Source organism: Ptychodera flava, chromosome 4 (genome assembly GCF_041260155.1).
Source record: "Ptychodera flava strain L36383 chromosome 4, AS_Pfla_20210202, whole genome shotgun sequence".
In the NCBI taxonomy this organism is placed as follows: Eukaryota; Metazoa; Hemichordata; class Enteropneusta; family Ptychoderidae; genus Ptychodera; species Ptychodera flava.
The window spans coordinates 4,563,787-4,578,654 of NC_091931.1; the positions used below are offsets into that span (position 1 = coordinate 4,563,787).

At 38.3% G+C, this 14,868-nt stretch overlaps 1 protein-coding gene across 1 annotated transcript in view; it reads right to left on the bottom strand.

Annotated features, from left to right (window-relative positions):
* The window catches only part of LOC139130573 (probable ATP-dependent RNA helicase DDX60), a 125,490-nt gene that overhangs the window by 90,520 nt on the left and 20,102 nt on the right, over positions 1 to 14,868 (bottom strand). The window contains exons 4-5 of the mRNA XM_070696321.1: positions 3,839 to 4,006; positions 2,729 to 2,948 (exon numbers count right to left, since the gene is read on the bottom strand). Coding sequence (XP_070552422.1) covers positions 2,729 to 2,948; positions 3,839 to 4,006 — 388 coding nt within the window. The remainder of the gene's footprint in view (positions 1 to 2,728; positions 2,949 to 3,838; positions 4,007 to 14,868) is intronic.

Consider the following 14,868-nt stretch of genomic DNA (forward strand, 5'->3'; position numbering starts at 1 on the left):
CACGAAAATCCAACCGCACTGAAAATACTCGCGACAGACAAGGTTGAAGGTGCACATGATATTTCCGATTTGTACCTGTCAGTGCACAGGTCATGATCGTGTCTGGTGGCACCGATGCGGTGCGGGTTTCACATACAATGTACCATCTAGGGAAAGTCAAACTTTCGCTTAGGTTGTTAAAGGAAGTTTAGTTCTATTTAGGCAAGCCAGGAACGAAAATATACGAGCAGACGACGGAAATACCTTTGAAATGTTTTATTCGTACAGCAACAAAATCACGAACTAGTTGCGACACTACAGCTTACAGTGTACTCACTTCATGTTTTCACTAATCCGCTTACTGAGATGGTAAATTCGGCATATTTGACGTCTAGGAACATGTATAATTCTTCGAGATAAACTGACTGGTATGGGTATTATATCCACTGTATGTGCATTCATAGATGTCGCAGAGCTGCTTGCTCTCTGTGCTCTCAGCTGTTCATACTCGATAGAGTTTGAGCGTGGCGCGAGTATTTTGACCCGATTTTTGGCGGCCTCATAACTTTCACGCAGGGATGAGGTTATGTATCAAAACACGAAAACACACCCATTTTACAAACTCCCGCCTATGTTTTACATCCATCGTCATTTTAAACTAAAAATAAATCTTCTTCAAATTGTGAAAACCTGTGTCGACATCGTAATATCTAAATTGTTGGCTTTAAAAGTGCTCCATAAACCCTCCTTTGAAGTGGAATGGGCCAATAGCGGAATAATATCAAGAAGTGATACGGTTGTCATCACTCCTTAGCAACCAACTTTTTATAAGTACAGCCTGGAGGAAGCAAGGTAGATTTCAAGTTGATTTCGTCGCTAATTTCAGAACGTCCATAGGAAAACAGTCATAACCAAAGCATGCATGTATGGTAAAGGGGTTATTACACGAAGTTAGGGCGATACCGCGTCGTATTCTGGTGATGTGTCCATATTTTGACTCGTTGCTGCGCAACTCGTCAAAATACGGACACATCACTCGAATACGACGCGGTATCGCCCAAACTTCGTGTAATAACCCCTAAATATTATGTCCACCTTTTGTTTTACAGTTGCCGCGTGCGGGGGGGGTCACCCTGTTTTCGAAATTTGGGATAGGGGGTCACCCTGTTTTCAAAATTTGGAATAGGGGGGTCAGCCACTTTTTGACGTCGGCAAAAATAATCCACCCCCCCCCCCCGGCCGAATAAACTGACCAGTCCCTAAGATGACATAAAAATTCATTAATTTTGTCTTGGAGACAGCGAACATTCACTAGCTGCATAGCTGGCAAGGGTTGCCGATGGTTACTGTGCCGAAATTTTGACAGCACACCACCACGTCTACATGGTTTACGTACTTGCCTTCTGTTAGCTTGACGAGTGGGCTTTGTTACACGCTTTAGAGAAGTTGTCATACCGAGCTTGGTTTCAACTTGTTGAAAATCCAAGAGAGCAAACTGCTATCGTGAACAGTTTCTTTAATTTGCAATTCACCTTTACGATAATATTGAAGACGGATCCCGGAGACGGATGCACACAATACTTCGAGACAGCAACGTAAATAACGTCATACATAGCACGACAGTCCTCGACAGTATGTCACCATTGTATGGCGCCATTGTTTATAGTTCCCATGAGCTTCAAACTGAGGCATCATAAGTGGTATGCCAGAAGTTTGAAAGTCCGCATATCCGTCCCCGAGGCGCATTCTACCTTTAAACGTAACGGTTTGAGGCGTAAATTTACATCAACATTACTTGCTACGAATATAAATGTAAATATATTTTAGAGATACTCATAGACGTCATATACTTCGTTGATAAATATTATGATGTACGACACTCCAGACATTATCAGACACTTTGACAATTTGTTCATCGTTTCCTCTGTTGGAGTACCTGATCACTCAATTCAGTGATATGGTCACAGAAATTAGACGATGAAAGCAGTATCCAATTTCACTGGGATAGTTCTACGATAATTTTGATATCACTTTAAAGTGGTATACCAGAATGGTGGTATTCAAATCATATGGGACAATAACTGTAACTTTGACATTACTTTAAATATCTAAGCAATACATCACCTCACGGCCCATAATTGAAAAAAGCAAACTTTGCACGGCATTACGTAGGAGACAAGGCCGAGCATATTATGGAGTCAATGTTGCTTGAGTTCATTATGGGCTGGGAGGGGGTACATTATTGTTTTTATTTTCAATTTTTGGCAATGCCTATGAATTTGTAGAAAACACCTGAGGCCACAATGATGCGGACAATTGGAATACATTATCAGTAATAATCTGGGGAATGATGTCACGAAATTCACTTGTATCGGCAAAGCTAACTTATTATTTGATTAATAAAAGAAGAGTTAGTACTTTTCTTTCATTCTCCTCCCCGGGAAGTTTGCAAAGTGCTAGCCTTACTAAAACAATATAGGGTAAGTAATATTCGATATTATAGTTTGAAATTAATTTCAGTAGAGTTAAATCCAGATTTCAACAACGATGTTGGTCATTTCAATCATATAGGCTGCGTTGACATATTGAACATTGCATGTAAACAATACAATACGATTGTGGAAGTTGAACACGTAAAGGTTTTCTGGTATAGCGGGAATTATTGAACGCTACTTTTATTTGGAGCTGTTATTTATGTGCTGAATTTCGAAAGGAAATATCAAAATTCTCTAAAGGTAAAATTACTTACTTTGGTGTAAATTCCCCGCATATTGTGTCAACAAGAGAAACAGATGCTTTAATTTCACGTGTCTGCCGTTCAGATAGCGTAAATACAGACGACAAGGCTGTGTCCAATGCGTCAGCTGTTGAGTCTACAGACGGGTCAGTTTCTGCATCCTGATCATCCAATGTATCCAACTCAGAAAACTTCTCCCCCAAACTCTCGTCATCATCTTCTTCTTCCTCTTCTTTTTAGTAGCACAGAAAACAATATAATTCCAGTAGGATATAAATATCAGTGGCAACCTTTCCAGTGGGTAGCTAAAAGAGCTGTACGCTAAGTCTCTTTATCAACAGCGGACCGTTTTGTCGTCATTGTCAGATGGGGTTATGATGAGCTGGCAATCTTTCCGCTATCAGTAGTAGAATAGTTATTCCATGGGTGAGCACAGGGAAATTTGAAACTTTTGTAATGGTCAGCGATAGCGGAAACGTTTTGAATTGTAGTGAGAGGGTAGTTCTGAAGTGATCTCATATTCATCTCCAAATTTGTACTTTCTTAAAGAAAGTATTACTCCGTGTAAAAACAGTTTTGGCTACAATTTCCTGATACTGACTGGTTGGTTGTCCCTGACTTTATGCACACCTGTATCAGATTAGCTACGAAGTTTCAATGAAACTTATGATTCTCATATTCGATGCAAAATTATAGCGATCAAAATCATTGATAGAGTACAGTTTGAAAAAGTAAAACACGATTGGAACTAATTTGGGATAATTGGATTTTAATATTTTTCAAATTTCTCAAAAGTGTTGGGTGCCGTATAGCTGAATGTTGCAACATTACAAATTACTCACAAAAACAAGTGTGTAATGTAAAAAGAAAAGCAGATGAGAATACATTTGTAGATTAAATCGGCATTACTTCACCATCCAATTATCCCAAATTAGTTCCAATCGTGTTGTAAAGGTCAGTCAAGTATGAAGGTACGATTCGTTGCTTGTAGGCAATTTACTTGTTTATTGATACTGTGGACGTGATCATAGTTGTAATAAAACATGCGGTTTTCACTGAAGAACAAGAGATACATATATGACAGGAGATTGAAGCTGGGAAAATGTTGAATAATTAGACTACCTTCTAGGCTTATTGACGAAGAGACCGATGATGAACCGTCAGAATCCCAGTCATCCCCATCACATGATTGGTCACCGCTCACATCAATATCTTCGTCATCGTAAGCATCTTCCCAATTATCTGGAACCGCGTCCAGAAGGAGATCTTCGAAGTCCTTTCTGGCCATTTCTGTAATAATACAAAAACACCAGAAGTTGAAAGAGAGTGACGTAGATTCGGTACGATCGTCAAGTAATGTACTGGATACTCTATACGAATATAGGTGATAAGCTTCTTTATGGATCTACTGCGATAACACCGATTATATTACCATGCCCTGCCCGTCGCATTTTGATTGGTCGAGCTGAACCACGTGACTGACCACAAATCCACAGTAATGGTTTGTCTACATGCCCGTAAATATGAATAATAAGATTAACAACTCAAAGTATCGTAACTTTACTGCTCAAACGTAAATCATAATCAATCACAAAATAAAATGGAGCTCTTGTAGGTCAAGTTGAGATTCTTTTTTCTGGAAACATCTCCGGATTTGCCTTTTTTTTACAGCGGGCGTGACAGTGCCTCGCGTATTGCTCAGTTTCTGGGGCCAACTTGTCGTTCGCTCCTGAAATTTTCGGAAATTTTTACGGTTTTCTTGGGTTCGCTGATAATATAATGGAAATAACAGACTCCGCTCTGACCATTAACGTTTATTTACGGGCGCGGGCTCGAGGAAAGCCAAATTAACGGGCTCGGCAAGACTCACCCGTTAATTTTTGGCTTTAAATTTCCTCTCGATCGCCCTTGCCCACAAATAAACGTTAATGGTCAGCGCGTCGCCCGTTATTTCTATGTTCAAATCCTACGAACAAGCAGTTGGCACAGATTCGTTCGAACGGAAGTTGGTGTAGTTTAATAATGGCATGAAACCTGATATTTTCAACAAAACATTGCACTCTTATTAATTCAACTACTTATTACTTCACGTGATTATTTAATTAATCATTCAATCGATTAATGATCTAATGACATCTTATGGCATGAATTTAGTGAGAAATCTGCGTATTAATCTGCGTATCTGGCCCGTAGAATTGAAAACACAGTTGCTTTTGGTTTGATACACGGCAAAGGCCGTAAAGATATACGGCAGACAAGATCGGTTGGTTTTTCTTTCTAATCGTGCAGCGGCCTTTGCCGTGTATCGAACCACAAGCAACTGTGTTTTCAATACTTTCGGCCAGACTACCAGCTATCATTTTGCACTGTCATGTGATCTCCACACGCGCTTTAGTAAAAAAGAACTGAGGAAAATCACTTTGTCCGTTGCACACGGTGAGGAATTTACCTCGCGAAGCAAAACATATCAAATATGAATATTTTGATCGACAGCTCGAGGGGAAATGAATGAATGAAACTCCTCGCCCATTTTTCTCGTGTGCGACAGCCTTATGGAACCAAGAAATGAAGATTGAAAAACACATTCACTTCAAGTACAATTTGCGTTCCATGAACGAGAGGTCTCCATTTTGTAATACAGAAACAAAAGTGACCGTAACGAAGGCATCATTTGAGGAGAGTGAATCTTGATTGAAACGAACTTGTGATTGGTGTACAGTCAAACACAGTTGGTGTTGTCACTATCTTCAATATAATGTTTACACTAACCCAGCTGATCATAAGCTCAAGCCGATACAAATGCTAAAACGACGGCGCATAAATCCAATTATATAGTCTATCCATCTATCTATCTATCTTCTAACTATTGAATTCAAGTGAGTTTACTAACAGTGGCATGCTTGACTGGCATAGGAGAAAAATACGGAATAACATAATGTTTCCTTTGATTTTACATGTGTGAAACATTTTCCTCAGTATATTTGTAAAGTTGTGTCAAACCTTTCTTGTCATAGCGGATACAATCTTTTAAAAATGCATGAATTTACCATCGTCTAATTCCCTTCCATAACTTCATGTTACTTGACAGTACACTTTTTTCCTGAAAGGAGATGCTTGCTTTTTGGTCACTTATTCCCGAAAAGCCCCTTTCGCCTCTTATTAACTAGCACGTTTTTTTACTAAAACGGATAAAAATAGTGGCGGAAGTTGCATTTTAGGGCTTTATCGACTCACTGTATTTTGAATCATGGGAAAAAGCGCCAAGCTTGGCGCTTTCATCACGCGATATGGCAGCGACCATCTTCCGATGGATATGACATCGTTATTCACGTTCACAACAGGCGCTGCGTATTTGCATAACTATATGCAAATACACGCAGTCTGACATGAACGTGAGTGAGTGGACAATGCCATACCCATGGGAAGATGCTCCCTGCCATATGAGGTGATGAAAGCGCCAAGCATGGCGTTTTTTTCCTTGGTGAACTTCCCCTTTAACGTTACATTTTAGCTGTCATGAATGTAGCCCAATATAGGGAGTCAAGAATGCTTAACATATAACCGCACAATTTTTTATGCGAAATGTATAAACTGGAGAGATTGTTCGCTACTCTTCACTGCCTGCAGATATTTTCTCGTTTGTTCACATTGGTACCCACTCTTCCTCTTCCAACAACAGAAAAGTATTATAATGTTTTGAAATTCCTTTGCAACGGCAGAAAAGTTATAGAGCTTCTGTACTATATCTTGTAAGATAGATTTTCTTCTGCGACAAGTATGAATCGCCACGCCGAGTCCACATGGTGCGAGGGTAAAGTGTGTTTGCCCTAAAGTTCCTTGATACACTGACAAAGGAAACAAGTTGTGAACTGAATGTGCTCACGTGGTTTACAACAGGTTCATTACATAGTAATACGCTTCACAATCAGATATCTGTCGGATCATTATATGTAGCAGGTTTCATCAACTTTTGCACAGTACTCTCGGACTTAAATGACTAATTACAAACTTCATTTAATATGCAAATGAACCCTTAATTAGCTTGACACTGCACAGTGCTTCATATGACAATTACACATTTATAAGATCAATATCTGTAGCTGGTTTCACCAAATTAGTTTCAATAAATTCAGTTTTATCACTAATTGCAAAGTTCATTAAGTATACAAATGACACTTAATTAAATTCACAACACAGTTAGATGTCTGTCGGATGAGTATGTGTAGCAGATTTCATCCAATTTGGTGCAGTCATTTCAGAGTTATATGACTAATTACAAAACCTCATTAAATATGCAAATGAGCTACTCATTAACTTGACACCGCACAGTGCTTCGCGCGACAATTAAATATTGATCAGATAAATATCTGTAACTGGTTTCACCAAATGCGGTGCCATAATTTTAGAGTTATATCACAAATTTTCAAAGTTCATTAAGGTAGTATGCACCTCGAAAGAGAAAGACTTAAACTTTTGCTCTAACTTTCCTCAAGGAATCTTTCAATCATTCTCTTTCAAAATCAAGAATAAAAGTAGGGGGTCACCGTGCAAATTTTGGTACAAGAGAAACAAATTACCCAAGATTTACCGATATTGGAAATTCAAAATGGCCGCCATCCCTGTGTTAACTCTATGGAGAAAAATAAAAATTTTCGAATTTCGAAAAACTAAGCCGGTGAAAAGTTTTCTTTCACCAAGAGCTTTAAAATGAACCCCCACATGTGGTATATCAGAAGAGAATTGTAAAAGTTTGAGAGTCCGAATGTCTGTCCCCGAGGTGCGTTCTACCTTAAATATGCAGATGAATCCTGAAATAACTTCACACTACTAAATGCTTCTCAACACAGTTAGATATATGTTAGATCAGTATCTGCAGCAAATTTCATCAAATTTGGTGCCGTTTTATCAGAGTTATATCATGACTAATTACAAAACTTCATTAAATATGCAAATGAGCTACTCATTAACTTGACACTGCTCAATGCATCTCAGGACAATTAGATATCTATCAGATCAATATTTTAGCAGGTATTATCAAATTTGGTGTAGGGATTTCGGAGTTATATCACTAATTATAGAAGTTCATTAAATATGCAAATGAGCAGATAATTGACATGACACTCACAGCATTATCAAAATGTCTGAGATTGTCATCTGTGAAAAGTTTCATGAAATTCTGTGCAGTATTTCTTGATATAAGTCTACACTGTCATTACCGTGTCCATAGGGAAACCATTGTATGAAAAAAAATGATAGTTCATAACTTCATTAATATGCAAGCTACACTAAAAAAAAAATCTAGTCAGTTCTTGCAATTAGCATACAGTACCTGTCTACAAAATCTGACTTGCATCCTTTCAACCGTTTTTGAGTTATTGTGTAAACAGACAGACAGACACACACACACACACACACACACACGCACACGCACAGACCGACAGACATCGCTACGACATTAGCTTACGTGTGTGAACACGAGAGGTAAAAATGAAGAGGACAATCTTTATCAAAGAATGCATATAAGCTGCTGGACAAACCTTTCGATGTTTGCAAAATTGTTTAATGATTCGTCATCGTACTTTGACATTTAGCTCTTTAAACAGCAAAATTATTTATCGGACACTCTTTAGTTTAAAAATCTGACGTGATATACTGGTGATATACTGGTAAACAAGGCTGTATAGAGCAAGGCCGACAGCTTAGATAAGCAAAACGTCAATCGCTTATCTCTGACAGGTTGACAGCAGGACAATGGCCTCAAGAAGGTTAGCTACGTGTCTGTTATGTGTCACCGAGGTACGACCAACTCAATGGTATTATTGATATCATTCTCTGTGACAACACGGGCTTAGTATCATCGATTAGGGACTGGTCAGTTTCTTCGACCTGGGGGCTGGTGGATTATTTTTTGCCGACGTCAAAAAGTGGCTGACCCCCCTATTCCAAATTTTGAAAACAGGGTGACCCCCCTATCCCAAATTTCGAAAACAGGGTGACCCCCCCGCACGCGACAACTGTAAAACAAAAGGTGGACATATAAATATATATATATATATATATATATATATATATATATATATATATATATATATATATATATATTATATATTTTACATACATTTATATTTTAACAGTCATTCTGTGTTTTAATGAAATTGTTGACATGTCAGTTGTAAGATAGGAATTTCAAAGTGTCAATCTTGAAGTTTGAATACAGTACATTTTGAACGAGTTGTGAATGTATTTCACATTTTCTATGCTTAACCAGATGTACTGAACAGAAATGGATGCCAATCATTAATATCAAAGAGGAAAAAGCAGTAAATCAAAAATTTTGATGGTTGTCAAGACTTGCCAGCTATCAAATTAAATCTCCTGAGGAGCCATAGAGAGGCATTTTAGCCAATCTGATGTGTGCAGTGTCTGAGATGACCTTTTCATGTAACATTGAAACCATAAAAGCACAGCTAATAATGACAAAAACTGCCTTTTTAACTGTTATTTTGGTCATAAAAAAGCATCACACTACAGAAAACCTGAGACACAAAGGAAAACAGTTGCATCAATGACAACGAAAGATATCTTGTCATTTTTCTATCTCTAAAATAAGTCACTTTATCAAATATAAATTGTGAAATATTTGTGCATGTTGCTTTCTCATACTGACTTCTCATACAGAGAACAGAAAAGTATCAGGAATTTGTCATGTTTTCATATGAAATGCAGATTTCATAATGGTACACTTTCACTTAGCAAACATCAAGAAATCTCTGGCATATATTTCTGATTTATTAAAGTATGGCGCCCGAAGGGCGCGGAGAAAAATATGAAACATCCTGATACCTCTGATATATATTTCTTGTATATTAAAGTCATGCACAGGAAGGGCATGCTGAAAAATGTCTGATATATTAAAGTAATGTGCTCAAAGAGCGCGCTGAAAAATATTGAACATACAGATATCTCTGATATATATATGCCTGATATGTTAGAGTTGGGCGTGCTGAAAATATGTGTGATTATAAAAGTTACGCACCCGAAGGGCGCGCCGAAAAATGCAACTGAATGATGAAATTTGTGACTGACACGATGCATTTTAGGCAATGATGAGCCTGTGTCGAAATTCAAAAACACACTGACCCCCCCTATTGGGCATTTCAAAAACATGGTGAACCCCCCCCCCTATCACCAAAGTCAAAAACAGGGTGACCCCCCCCCCATGAATCCACCGGCCCCCCAGACCGAAGAAACTGACCAGTCCCTTAGCCAGTATCCAAAGCAGTTTAGGCATAGAACAATAATATAACACCAGCTTTCAGGCGATTAAAGGTTTGGTCATGTCTTGTTATATCAGCGTCATGTTTGGAAGAATCAGACAATGCAATTGAATTCAAAAATAGTGTCGATAACACTGTGACTTGATGTTAATTTATGCATTTGTTATACGAGTGGTTGCACAATTTGTTTTATTCAATTGTTTCCGTATATATTTCCATTTATTTTATTCAGAAGAAACATTCTATGCATTCTTGATTTCTGTGATACTTTCATGGTTTGGTAGCACAACTTACTGTTTGATACTGTGATGCTTTCAAGAAGTTTTACTTTGTCTCGTGTAAAGTCGGTTGTTGTGTTACTCTTGTACGAATGCTTGAACCTGGTGATGCAGTGGCTCCTTCTATGTAATCATTTAATGTTTTCCCAAAACAAAAGTAGGCAAAGGGCTGGAATGGACGGTCTTTAAAAGTTTCTGGTAAAATGCTTAGTGCATCAAGCAGAAACGACACTGTGATGCTGCAGGACATTACTTCAAGCAGCTACATTGTCGCCTAAACAACATGTCCCCTATGATTAGATGTGAATCTTTTGATTTAAAACATCGCATCAAATTTATTTCAAAGCTGCTGTATTATTTGTACTGTCCCAGATTTGATTTGGAAAGAAGGTAATGGCTGTATCCGGAAAAAATGGTGGGAGAGTCAAAATGTAACGTCACTTCTGCATGTTGTCGTATTTCAGTAAAAATTGAATATAAACGGCAATCGAGAATAATGCTGTTAAAAGGCTCACGTAAGCCAACTAGCTGTATCTTTTAGCATGTTTTTTCAAGATGGCTTTAAATCAAATTCAGCTTATCTAAATTATCTTCCTGAGTGTGAACACATAACGTTGTTCAAAGTTTATTGGCGACAAACGCACAACTTAAATCTTACAGCCTTAACAACTTCATAATTTTCTTTCAACTTAAATATGGCTACTTCATATACACACATAAGTGCCTGAGTGTAATCGACCAAAAACATCACCAAGGATTGAAATAGTGACATTTTCAAAGACAATATGGCTTGAGTAAGAATGCACCTCGAAGAAAGATAGTCGGAACCTCGAATTGTTATTGTAACAATACTTTACATGCCTATCGCTGGGCTTAATTTGAAGCTCGTGGTGTAAATAAATTGCTGCTTATTTTTGTGAACATCGAAAATTAATTTGTTCCTCATAGAGTTAATACAGGGAGGGTGGCCATTTCGAATACCGTATATTATTTAGCATCTGAAGAACAAGGGTTGAAAGTTTCCCTGAGGAAAATTCGAGCAAAAATAACTCAGATCTCTAAATTTCGAGATGCGTATGGACTTGATCATATGAGAGAGAGAGAGAGAGAGAGAGAGAGAGAGAGAGAGAGAGAGAGAGACGGGGGAGAACGTCATCCCGGACGTGATTGCCTTTTTTTGGATAAGGTACCTCGTCGGTTCGCACACTGTCGCAATACAAGAATATGATATTAAATCCCCAGTATTTGTAACTTTTAACAATTTTTTTTCATATTTTTGATTAAAATGACATCCTCAGTATGTGAAAGTAGACCATAATTAATACTGACTCGCATGGTTTGCATGCCCAGCCGCTCCCGCCTCACGATTAACAGTAAAAGGAGTGAAAAATGACTTGAGTAGTAGAGTAAACGTGGTCAACTGGGATGAAGTAAGAATTTTACACCCCATTTTATTCATTTATCTACATGAAGTGAAGGAAAATTTAACCATCCATGTAACTAAAGTATGACCCTGACCTATATACGAACTCACGCACGCGCAGCAGTGCATTGTCCTGAACTAAGCGGGGAAATTCCCTGCTGAGTCAGATCCTGGACTTGCGCAATACAGTAGCTATGACTCACTGGGTATTAGAACGGACCACTAGTGGACATGTAGAAACTTGTTCTGTCTGACCTAAATACACAACATGTATAAACACGTTCCGAAGGTGTACGGGAAATTCCGTGTGAGTCATCACCATCAAACTAGCCTATATAAAGGAGCCCCGTTGTCAGTCCGGCCGGCCGGTCGCGGAGTCTAGCTGATGTTGAACACGAGAGTTCCTATCGGTACGAACTAAATTTCATATCCATTTAATCCATAATGTCTTAAATATCTTTCCAGCGGTGGACTAAATCCTTCTTGTTTTTGTATTTCTAGCGCCTGATGAAATATGTCCTGAATAAGTTCTGACCCCGGGGCCTCCTCGTTCCGAAGGGTTGCACCTTTTTCTTGTATTTGTGTAAGCAGCTGTTTATATTGAACGTAATAATGTTTATATTTCTCTCTTCTTTTTGCTACACCCGTTTTCCCTTGTATTACATCAATAACGACACCTGGTATAGGAGTTAAGGCTAACAGTACCGGAACTGTTGGAATTGCCGCTATTACAGCAGAGCTTACAAGAATTCCCTTAGTAATATTAAGAGCCATATCAATTCGACCCATTAATTTATAACTTCGTCGATATGCAGCACTTGTTCTTTCTATGTAATCAGCCAATTGTTCAACGCTTTCAACAACTGAGATGTGCATTTTTTTTTACTGTATATGTAAGGGATGATAAAAAATAATTGTAGTAATATAGAAATATAATATGGCAGAAGGAGGAGAAGATATACCACTCAAGGATTTCGATGATGCAAATTTGAATGATGATGATGACGCTACTGCTGAAACATACTTCATAGACGATGATAATGCCCTTGCAGAAGCTGATCCTTTCCTTGCTAGCCCAAAGGTCGATCGTTTGACTGAACTTAGAGCAGATGAAAAATTAAGAATGGTTAATAAATTCTTAGATGAGAATAAAATTACTAATCCGGATGCACTAAATGTATTGGCTATGGAATCTGAGGTTAGGGATGGAAAGCTGTATTATAAAAACCTCAAGCTGTCTAAAGATAGAGGAGGTGGATTTTATAAGCTCACCACATTAATGAGAGAAAAAGGAGGACATGAATTTATGAGAGAAGTATTAGGGGGCCGCTCTAGCGCAGAGCCCGAAAATGTGAGTCGTGAATTGCATTCTGAAGATGTGATAACCGATAAAATACCGGCTGAGAAGATGTCACCAAAAGACATGGGTATATACAAAGATAAACTGACAGAGTTACGGCAAGATGCTTCTGGTAATGCACACAAAATACAAGCTTTTGAAAATAAAATCGAACAATGGAACAATCTAAACCCAGAATATAGAGCTTTTGTTGATGAATTAAAGATAGCAAATATGCGTCTTGATGAGCTTTACAGTGAAAGAGAAAATCTGTTAGAGCAGACAGAACTTACACCCGAACTCAGAACAAGACTAGCTAAAATTGATGATCGAATTGAAGTACAACTTGATATGATCAGTGGGGCACGTGAAAGACTGGCGTCGACTAGGTCTCTTCGTGATGTATTTCTGATCCAGAATTATCACTGAGACTGAAGCTGACAGAGTTATTTAAACGAAATGGTATAACAATCGCTGCAATACTGACTGCCCTTGGAATGACAATATCAACAATTGCCCTGGCTGTGACTAGAGGAGGGGGAGCAGGGGGAGCAGGGGGAGGAGGAGCAGGAACTGGCGGGTCTGGTTCAGGTCCACCCAAAGTATATACAAAAGCGAAAGAAATTGTAAAGCAATTTGGCGAATGGTTAAAAACCTTGGCCGCAAAAGTGCTGCTGCAATACCAGGTTTAATCGGCTCCCTTGTCAGTTTTCTATTAAAAACAGCAGGATCGGTTGTCGGATTTGTTGGAGAACAGCTATGGATATTTTTAACTGGATTAACATTAGTCATTATAAATAAAATTATGTATTAATATGGCATCAACATGTTTGGTGAAAAGAATATTGCAAAGTTTCTTTCTAAAAATAAAGACCTGTTTGGTTTCTCTGTCGAATTGGAATGGTGCAAACTCCGGCGGGTAAATCGACATATCCTTCGAGCAAATCCAGGTGTCCGACTCAAAGATGATAATCTATATCATAACATATTAGCTTTCGTGAAGGAATGTCAAAAGACTAACTCTTTAAGCGACTAGAATTCATAGCTGTATTCCAGGATACTGAGGATGACCAGGAGGCTCATCATCTCCAAGAATATTGGGTTCTTCGATTGATTCGCGACACAGGCAACCGATTTATCTTTCAGTCAGACGGAAATATTTATGTAAAGATGTGATTTTTTCTTCTAAGTTATTATATACACGAAGTGAAACGTAAGATGTGATTTATTTTCTTTTTTTCTTCTACTATATACATTACACGAAAATGGGGTACGATAGAACATTATCACCGACTTTCACCAACCGAATACCGAATGGAACAAAGTCAGAAAGAACTCATCACGTGATTGCTCATAATCCAAGTGAGGCAGATCCAGGCCAGACACTTATCATACGATGTCCAAAGTTAGAAAGCGGAGTACTCTTAGTTCCAGATACTTTCGACCTGGTTTTTGATCTCGAAGTAATGGGAGATGAATATAACCGAGTAGTACAAAATGTTGCAAAAAATTTGGTGGAGCGTATGAAACTCACATTTGAGGGTCAGACACTTTTCGATTTGAATAAATATAACCTTATTGAATGTTATCGAGATCTCTTCAAACATAAAAAGGAGAGAACTAACATGACACTGTACGGAATTCAGAACGAAAATCTAAGAAAATTGAGAAGTGTTGCGAAAGATGCAGATGCCGCCGTCGTGGGTGATATTTTACTTCTCAACACATATAGAACAAAATATGCTATTCGTCTTACTCATCCCCTAATAACAGGTCATGGAGTTGCATATCCAAAAGCGTTAGGGAGTCATATTGAATGGGAAATTACGTTAGCA